The sequence below is a fragment of the Blastomyces dermatitidis genome, assembly GCF_000003525.1.
Source record: "Blastomyces dermatitidis ER-3 genomic scaffold supercont1.11, whole genome shotgun sequence".
NCBI classification, from domain to species: domain Eukaryota; kingdom Fungi; phylum Ascomycota; class Eurotiomycetes; order Onygenales; family Ajellomycetaceae; genus Blastomyces; species Blastomyces dermatitidis.
In genome coordinates, this window is record NW_025544784.1 from 478,888 (window position 1) to 488,344 (window position 9,457).

At 38.3% G+C, this 9,457-nt stretch overlaps 2 protein-coding genes across 4 annotated transcripts; one reads left to right on the forward strand and one right to left on the reverse strand.

Moving 5' to 3' along the window:
* Positions 1–1,316: 1,316 nt before the first annotated feature.
* BDCG_08344 (peroxiredoxin (alkyl hydroperoxide reductase subunit C)) lies at positions 1,317–4,536 on the forward strand. 3 transcript variants are annotated; one of them, XM_045424122.1, is made up of 6 exons: positions 1,317–1,692; positions 1,938–3,446; positions 3,633–3,732; positions 3,856–3,901; positions 4,006–4,171; positions 4,263–4,519. In XM_045424122.1, exons 2-6 carry the CDS (start codon positions 3,233–3,235, stop codon positions 4,289–4,291), a joined length of 555 nt encoding a protein of 184 aa, XP_045282521.1. In that variant the 5' UTR covers positions 1,317–1,692; positions 1,938–3,232; the 3' UTR covers positions 4,292–4,519. The 3 variants fall into 3 exon arrangements, with proteins under 3 accessions (XP_045282521.1, XP_045282522.1, XP_045282520.1); XM_045424123.1 differs by having other exon boundaries at positions 1,444–1,735; positions 4,263–4,536; XM_045424121.1 differs by having other exon boundaries at positions 1,444–3,446; positions 4,263–4,465.
* On the reverse strand, positions 3,526–5,490 carry BDCG_08345 (BolA protein). The gene is made up of 2 exons (XM_045424124.1): positions 5,056–5,490; positions 3,526–4,907 (listed from the first exon to the last, which is right to left on the reverse strand). Exons 1-2 carry the CDS (start codon positions 5,261–5,263, stop codon positions 4,723–4,725), a joined length of 393 nt encoding a protein of 130 aa, XP_045272905.1. The 5' UTR covers positions 5,264–5,490; the 3' UTR covers positions 3,526–4,722.
* Positions 5,491–9,457: the final 3,967 nt, after the last annotated feature.

The window sequence follows — 9,457 nt, forward strand, 5'->3', positions numbered from 1 at the left end:
CAAAAAAAAAAAAAAAAAAAATACCAAATATTTTTTCTTTTTCTTCGACTCCACATACTCTCCTATACTCTATTATAGAATCTGCTATAAGATAACATATTTAGACATTCCATATCAACGACGTCAGGCAGAACATATTATAACTAGGAGACTGTTTTTTACATCAACATAAAAAGGAGCACAGCACAAATTCACCGAGGGTGGAAGTGGTAGAGGGGGCTGCGCAAGCAGAAAAGCGAGCGTAAGCGAGCATTTGATGCTTGTAATAATAATAATCTTCATGAAGATATTTTCTCATATTCAATTCTCTCAATATTTCATTAAGAAAATTGATGTATAATATCACACTTCTATCAACTTTCACTCAATCAATCCGAATCACTGAAGAGAGTGATGATTAGACTTTCTTCTCTTTACTCTCCTCCTCTTCTCATAATGAGCTTGGGATCTGTAAACTCCCCGTTTCTATTTTCTCCTCGTATCACTCAGGGAGAGGGGATTGCTATTTACGAAAACGCGTGAACCTAGTATATGTCTGAGTAATAAGAAGTTCCACTCCGCCTCCATCAGTAAGGGGCCCATTTAAGCAAGGGTCATAAACCTATTGCCAATTTATAAAATCTGGGGAAACATAACTTGGCTGGGGATACATCTGGAAAGGCGGGTAGAACAGCATGCTCAAGAGTGAGTGATTGAGCAGCACATTCTGTGAATCCTCTTCTTCCCTCCTTTTGCAATACCTTGATAGTTCCAATGTTGTTGAAACTTGAGTGACTGTTTTGAGAATGTTTGCAGGTACGGTAGGTTGAGGGTGAGCCAGGACCGTACATGGGAGTGAGAAATTTCCTTGGCCCTCGAACGAGCAATCTTTATTCAACGAAAAAACATATTGCAATTTTACACATACCTGCATGCTGAAGGTGAACACAAGGGAGCAAGCAGCTCTTTAGGTCACCGAATAACGATGATCCTCCTCCAGGTAATCCGCTGCATACATGTAATGTACTCGGAATTGCATATCAATGCATATCCGCGGCGGTATGATGCGTCATTCACACTTGTATAAGAGCGCTTGAAGATACGTAGCTTGCATCGAAGTATTTTCTCGGGCAGATACAGACATCTATTCGACGTCTTAGATGATTGGAACCGGCTCACCTACACGGAGCATACCGAGGGTTCTATGGAATGCTTGGAAGTGTCCCCCGTCTGCACAGTGATGTCATTAATAATGATTCATGCATGCACGGTATATCACTCGTCTCACAGTACTCCGTAGACTTATTCTATCTACATGCAGGGGCTACCCGGTAAACAGGATACCCCACACAACCATGAGTAGATTGACTCGATATATCGATTTCATGCTTTCTCAGATTTACCCTGTTCCCTAAATTGATGATGATGATGATGATGATGACGATTATTATTATTATTATTATTATGAAATCTCCACATAGTGTACAGTCACCATGCACGGGATCATGCACTGGATCATGCACCGGGACAGAAAATTTCGAACATCGAACAAACATGCGGCCAGGAGTAAGATAGGGCGACGATCGATTAATGACGCTAAAGAAAAGGCTGGGAAAGGGCGATATGGTCGTTCCAATGGTCAGCTGGGTTAACTTAGTGCAAGAGACTCGGGATGGGAGGGTCTGTGTGTCCACCATTTAGGCGCAATGAAAAGTAGGAAACTGGTTCAAAATCACTCATTTCATTTCCTCCTGTCGTGAGTAGATTTTTACGAGTTCTCGTTTTTGCCATTTTTTCCCTTTCTTTTTATTTTTAATGTTGGATTGAACAGGATCTCCTTGAGTGTTTTTCTTTCCACTGCTCCTTTCGTTCTTCGATTCCTCCTCACATTTGAGATGGGACAAAAAAAGAAACATCGCAGATGAACAGAGGCTGACACCAGGAGAAAAACAAAACAGAAAATGTGGGCGCCTATCCTTTATCCCGGGTCTGCGCGACTGCACTAGTGGCTGTTCGAACTTGACGTTGGCTTCCAAATTGGTTAACTTTCTTGGATATCGCTGAGGGAGAAGGCGTCGGGAGGGGGCCTCAGGGACCACCAATCTCGAAGTCTATTTGGCTATAGACAGGGTGGAGGGGTCGCCAAGCCGAAACCGCATAACTATAGTATGGTAGTGAAAATGGCCATTGGCCACAAGAAGACTTTCGATACATCTCATATGGCTTAAACCGATTTGAGCAACGAATCTAGCCCCGGCACTCCGAGTAAATGAGGGCATAAACCTCCGCACCACGTTTTCCTCGGGGAATTGGACGGGGCTTCTGTGAAGAGAGATTGGTTCAATTCGAAATTCAAGCAGTCGACTCCGTATACTTGAAGGAGAAGGATTCCGTGCCAAACCAGCGTGGCTTTTTCAAATGGCGCCAACATCCAGGATACCGGTTTCTTTGGCGTAGAAGTGGTGCTCTTCTATGGCGATCATATAGGGTAATTCATGGTATGATAGCATTGATAGCCTCGATAGACAGGGAAATAATTTCTTTTTTTGAGACACTTGCAGCTATCACAATGGTGAATCAATCCAACAACCAGGGTTTGATAATTGATCATAGTGTAGGGGATAAAGTTTAGCCGCAACTATGGGCAAAACGAGATTTTTTGCATTTAGGATATCGTGGAGGGGAAGGGGGACGAGGGGGAGGGTGGGAGCTTTACTATCTCGTCTTTGAAGGACTTAGAGTACTGTTCATGTCCCTAAGCAGCGATCGAAGTAGAATAGCAAAAATGAGGAGTCGAATGACTCTACCCGTATCAGGATCAACAATCACAACCTTAGGCTATGCATGGTGGGGGCCACTGGCAGTCTCAATCAAACTTCATAAAAATCATACCGCTAAAAACTCCCTGAAAGAATGGAAACGCTTATACGAATATAAGGAAAATAGCGAATAGAGTCTGTTCAAGATATGCATCATTGCTGTGAATTGCAAACCCAGCCGATGCTGTGTTGGTTGACGTTGGCCGATGAATTAAAAAAAGAGCAGTCAGTTTGAGGATAGTTTGTCCGCGCCCAGACCCGCCAGCAACCGACGACAACAACAATATCATCATCGATGCTCGAACAAACCCCCAATCTAGCCCTTTCACGATCAGGAACCAGACACCACAACAACAACACCTTGCTTGTTCTTTTTGATTTTTTATCATCAAACTCTAAGAAGTTAATTACATACCATCACATCCCGTATTTTCATGATGTTCGCAACCAGGTGTTTCGCTGCCACTGCAATTCCCCGCGCCAGCACCCCCGTTGCGCTCTTCCACAGCACACGGCCAACCTTCGTCAAGGTTGGGGATGCAGTGCCGGACCTCGAAGTGTTGACCGAGAATTCACCCGGAAACAAGGTCAATTTGGCAAAGGAGCTCCAGGGGAAAGGTTTGATTATCGGAACTCCCGGTGCATTTAGTAAGTACACCTCCTATTTGCTTCATTGGTTTGTTTCACACGCCATCTGGATATCTGATTCGGGATTGAAATTTCTGAAAATCTTTTTCATTTGATTGGAGATTAAAAACCCTACCTCCCTTTCCTCCACTAGTCTTCTACATTTCCCTCTCAACTGGAGTTTTGTCTAATGAATATATCGTATAGGCCCCGCATGTTCCGCCGCACATGTTCCCGGCTTCGCCAATCACCCGAACCTGAAGGATGCGGGTAAGGTGTTCGTGGTCTCCGTCAATGACGCATTTGTGTAAGCAGTCATATTCCCACAGCACTTCAACGTTGTGGACGGATTGGAAGCTATCTCTCCACAAACTTCCCCCTCGAACTCTCTTTACATTGATAACTAACGTTTGGCTGCTGTGTGATACAGAACGGGTGCATGGTCTAAGATGGTCGACCCAGAGCAGAAGAGCGGGGTATGTAACATGTTCCAAATCGCTGCATATGTGCCCTTTTTTACATGTTTTTTTTAAATCGTTTAACTATATCTGACTAGACGAACTCTACTGACATGTTGTAGATCCGATTCCTTGGAGATCCAAAGGGAGAATTCACAAAGGCCCTGGATCTAGACTTTGATGCAAGCGCTATTTTCGGGAACCTCAGGAGCAAGCGGTATGTTTTGGTGATTGAGGACGGGAAGGTTAAGAAGACTTTTATCGAACCGGATAACACTGGCCTTAATGGTAAGGAAAAAAGCAAAAAGCATATCTCAATCTTTCCCCGAATTTTTAAAAACAGAAGAAGTAGTATGCTAAGATCAAACTCTCGCCGTAGTGTCGAAAGCGGAGAATGTGTTGGGATAGAGAGGAGTGACAAGACTTTTGAACTTTTTATGACGGATTCCCGTTCTATTATCTAAGGAAATACGGGTGCATGTACCATAATGAAGAGTAGCGCTTATATATTTAAACAAAATACGCATTTCAATAACTAACCTAGAAAATGCAAATATTCTCCTCTCAATTTGCAAAGCTCCCGTCCGATCCCCCGCATGTCGGTCATGGTGGCAAGGAAAAATAATTCAAAACGCCGGAACCCATGTGTATCATAGTAAAACAAGAACATGAATAAAAACTAACGAGGAGGCGGACGGGGAGGGTAAATGGTTATCCCAAAGTAGTTCGCCCTTCCAATCTTCCATAGTACACCTGTGTCCGCATATGTGACACCAATCCTTGCTCGAGATGTGCATCCAGATATATATTTCTCTCTCTAAAATGAACCCCCGCCCGAACTAAGACTGCTGTTCCTTCAGTACGTTCTCCCACTGTTCCGGTGTGTAGCATTTGGGCGTCCAGGCATGGATAGCCGCAATTTCCGCCTTAAGCGCGGAATTGACGAGCCGGTGTCTTGCGAGCGTGGTTTTCTTATCGAATTGCGGGGAAACTATGATTGCTTGGAAAGCCTGGCCGCAGCCTCCTATATGTAGCGGAAAATCGCGGTTAGTTTCTTAGTATATATATATATATCCAGCCGGTGATTATTGTAGATGCGGTGAGAGAGCGGAAGGGAGAGGGAGGGTCAGAGAGGGGTTTTAGTTTTTGATTTAAAGAAGCTCTGATCGTACCAGACATATCTTCAATTTCCACATGCTGAGCGTCTAGCTTGGCGATCAGTGTGTCTTTGAGAGATGCTACAGTGACGCCCGATGTATTTGCCGTATCTGCCATGGCGGCGTTGACAGCGCTGTGGGCGCTTGCTGTGAAGTGGAACGGTCTCTGGTGACGGAGGATATGGAGGCAGCTTCTGCTAAATGCGGTCCGGCGGAGGAACATATATGATTGTAGGAAACGAAAGATTTAATCAGAAGTATTACAACAAAACAAGAAGGGAGAGGACAAAGGTAGGATGTAATTGGAGATAACTATGTCGATATATATTTCTTATTTTTTCATTCTTTGTTGCTACGAATTGTTGCCGACCAAATAATTCCTGCTCCGACTAACGTAATCAACCACCTAACGCTCGTTTCCACCTAATGCTCGCCTTTGTAAATCAATTACAATCAACTTCAAATATTCATATCTCAATGAATATTTATTTAAAACTATTTTAAAAAACAGAATGATAATTTGTAGATATATATTATATTATATTAAATTTCTATGAGAAAATAAAATATAATTATTAATTTATTAAGCTTTTTAAAATACTATTTAAAATAAAATACACAGTCTATATTTATAAATATATTTATAAATATAAATTATTTTCACATAAAAATTAAATATCTTATAGATTATATATATTTTTAATAAAATATAAAATTTTATCTTCAAATTCTTATTTATTATTGATTTATTTAAATTTTTATATAAAATTTTATATTTTAAAATACTATTTTTATAATAACTATGTCTTATTTATACTTTAAAATTGTAATTTAAATAAATTATTATATTAAATCATTTAAATATATTTATATTTAATAAATTATTTTTCAAAATTTAAAATTTCAAGAATTTTCAATATTTCACTTATAGTTTTGTGATTCAAAGATTGCTTAAGTCAGTGTATAATTACAGGCATATGCCGGCTTCTTATATTGTAATCTTGTACACTAAATTAATTAGCATACACTATGGCCTCTTTACACTCATACACGTACACTAGTAGTTTGAAAGCAGCTGTGATATTATCTGATGATCATACATTCTTCTGAATCACATTCTCTCTCATCAGATTCAGTCATGCTCACATGATCATATCATACATTCTAGCTTCATGCAGATTAGCTCACTACTAGTGTTTCACAATTATGTGACCTATTTCTAATTCAGCTAGCATTCTGTGTACACTCTCACAAAGAAACTTTCACTATATTATATCACTCATTCACTAACTTTTCTCATTCTTTAATCATCTTCTTCATCATCATCATTATCAAATGTTACTATCTCATTCAAGATTTCTATTCCTTCTTCTGTTCAACTCTTTTCATCTGTTCATCTATCACATCATACATGTTTCTGACAATGACTTCTCATTCTCATAATAAGCATCATTGTAGTGCTCATATCAGGCAGTTCATTAGCAGTAAGTGTAATGCATTGTGAAATATAATCAGAACTTATTTATCTTCTAACAATCATCAGAACAATGTATTATCATGAATAATGATATATCTTCTTATATACTCTTGATCATTTCTCTTCTCAGCAGGTTTCTGATTGTGTTTTCTGACACAATTTTGCATAAACATAGATGCTGATATGTTTGTTTTTATTCATATAGAATTATCACATATTGACAGATTCACATTCATCAATGATAGTGAATTCAATGTTGAATCATTGATCAAGAACTTGAAGAATGTAATAATAAAGAAATTGTTCATATCATGTGTGATCAGATCTCTCACATTTCTCTCTTCTCTCTCTATTTCTTTCTCTGCTGCTCTCTCTCAATCTTCTACACCTGTCTCTGTGTCTGATTCTCCCACTTCTGCTACCTCTGTTCCTGCAACCCTCACTTCTGCCACTTCTGATTTTACTGTCTCTGCTTTTGTTACCAGCTCTTTCTGATTTAAGAAGATGTTGTATAGACTTAATGAATCACATCTCTCAGTGTGTACACTTCTGTTCTTCTTACTGACTCTCAGAATGATTTATTGTATGAAGACTGTATATAACATAACTATCTGAAGCTCAGTTGCAGACACTGATTATTACATTTGTTTTAAATATTTATAATAAGATAATTATTCATTCATATCAGAGAATCACTCTCTTTCTTAACAGCATTGAGATTGTAAGTCTTTTTCTTTTCATCTTTTCAATCTGACACTGATTTTTCTGTTCTTAGAGAAAATTGTTATGAGTTTTACTGTGCATGAAGTCATGATATTCACAGATATCAAGAAGCTTTTTATAACTGTAAAGTTCAATATTATAAGAACATTCACTCTGACAAATTTCTTCAGAATGATAGATTTGTATTGATCTATTCTCTGATGTCTGTTATCTGACTTCATGATGCAGGCAAAAGATATCTGTGTTTTCAGAAACAGAAACACAGATGTTGTACTCTTTTACACTCATGAGTGTGAGGCTTGTATGCCTTGTCTGAAATGTCATCATGAGAATGAGCTGTTTGCATGCTGTGTTCTACTTTCTGCATTTCTCTGTATCTCTCTCTCTCTTTCTGAGAAGTCTCATGCATGTTGTAATTGTATATACAACTCTAAGATCAGCAGATGTTTATTCAGTAACTGTTCTCATCTCTGATTTTATAATTTTTATATGCTAACAATGATTCTTAGTTGCTTCAGTGTCAGAGATCATTCTTATCAAAGATGACAACACTGCTGAGACTACTCTCTTTCATTCTCAAGCTTCTCTCATTGCTTTCTCTCTCTCTTCTGTAAGAAAGATTGTGCACACACTGAGTTGTAAGTATTTGATTTCAGATGACTCTCATCATTGTTTGTTCAGTTCTGTGTCTTCTCCTTCTTCTGTTTCTTCTGTCTTCATTCTCTCTGCTCTGACTCCTAGTCCTGCGGGTTCTGCACTCTTCTTTAATTTCTCTATGTGTACACATGCACATTTCTATATTGATATTTCAGTCAATATTGTGATAAATGACATTAATGTTGTATACAGAGTGATAGAGAAATCAGAGACATGCACAGTGTTGTTACAAGAGTGACTTACAACTCTTGAATCTCTTACAGATCTCAAGTTTTGAGATTTTCTTTGTTTTTAGCATTTTTCAGATGACATGATGTTGGAAATAGATTAAACATGTGATGTATGAAAATGAATGAAGTGTGTATAATAATATTTGTCTTTTTATGACTAACTCTTACAGTTGATAATTAATTCATTATCTCTTTTCTTTTTCTTACACTTTTTCTTTATCTGCTAGTTACTACTCTTACACAACCTCTATATGATACAGCATTCAGTGACTAGATTTAGCAGCTTTCATCTTTGTGATTCTGTCTCACACATTATACTGTCTCTCTTCACTCACTCAGATCACTACAGTGAATAGCTCATTGAAACTAATCTCATTCAATCTCTGAGCATTCTCAGAGGTTGAGATGGCTTGGTTTCATGCATCTGTGAATGTTTCAGATAGTTCATCCTCTGTGATCTCTGCAATTGAACTGATGTAAACAGTCAAATTCAACTCTGAATTTCTTTTTCTTCTGTGATCTGATTCATATATAAGTCTGCTGCTCTGAGACTGTTCTTTACTGTGTTGCATCTGCTGTCTGCAGCATGTTATTGTATGACTGACTACAGTCTTATCACTTATTGAAGTGTGATGTTCACCTGATTTCTTCATTTCTTTTCATTCTTTTCTTATAATTGTGAAAAGATCAGAATAAGTGAGATCATCTGATTTATAAGTATCTATGATTTCTCTTACTTCATAAGACTTTTCAATTGTAAGTCTCTTCTTTTTCAACACTGATGATAGTGCTGTAGATGATTATAATCTGCTCAGGTCTTGCATCTTTGCTTTCACAAGTTATGAATTATTGATTAAGTTGTATAAGATCTGTTCCTCTGATTCTTTCAATGTGTACATTCTCAGAGAATGTGATTTGAGTATTTTATATAACTCAAATCACCTAGATTAAAACTTCTCAGAACTCTCATTGCATACAAGAACTCATGTTCTCATCTTAAGACTTGATTTCTTAACAAGTGAGTCTTGTATTCTTTTTGATTGAATTGCTCAGTTCAGGAGTAACTTGTTAGCTTTTGCATGTATGTGACTGATCTCTTTCAATCTTGATTCTGTGTTCATAACTGTTGCATCTGTAACTGCTGTTTCTGCTGTGTTTACAACTGCTTTCTTTCTCACCTTTTCTGAAGCATTCTTCAGAATGCGCGGATGCAATTCATACAACAGATAGAATGATGAATGCTTGAAGACTGCATACTGTTGAATTCATGTAGTCAATAGTGCCTGTCTGAGATATTCATCTTATAGTCTCATAGACTTGCTCACTAGAT

What these genes read in the sequence shown, in the direction of transcription:
- BDCG_08344 (XM_045424122.1), top strand. Translation starts at nt 3,233, where the DNA reads ATGATGTTCGCAACCAGGTGTTTCGCTGCCACTGCAATTCCCCGCGCC. An exon ending in CGGAACTCCCGGTGCATTTA is followed by an intron (nt 3,447 to 3,632) that starts GTAAGTACACCT and finishes TATATCGTATAG; the next exon opens with GCCCCGCATGTTCCGCCGCA. An exon ending in GGATAACACTGGCCTTAATG is followed by an intron (nt 4,172 to 4,262) that starts GTAAGGAAAAAA and finishes CTCTCGCCGTAG; the next exon opens with TGTCGAAAGCGGAGAATGTG.
- BDCG_08345 (XM_045424124.1), bottom strand. Translation starts at nt 5,263, where the DNA reads ATGTTCCTCCGCCGGACCGCATTTAGCAGAAGCTGCCTCCATATCCTC. An exon ending in GGAAATTGAAGATATGTCTG is followed by an intron (nt 4,908 to 5,055) that starts GTACGATCAGAG and finishes CGCTACATATAG; the next exon opens with GAGGCTGCGGCCAGGCTTTC.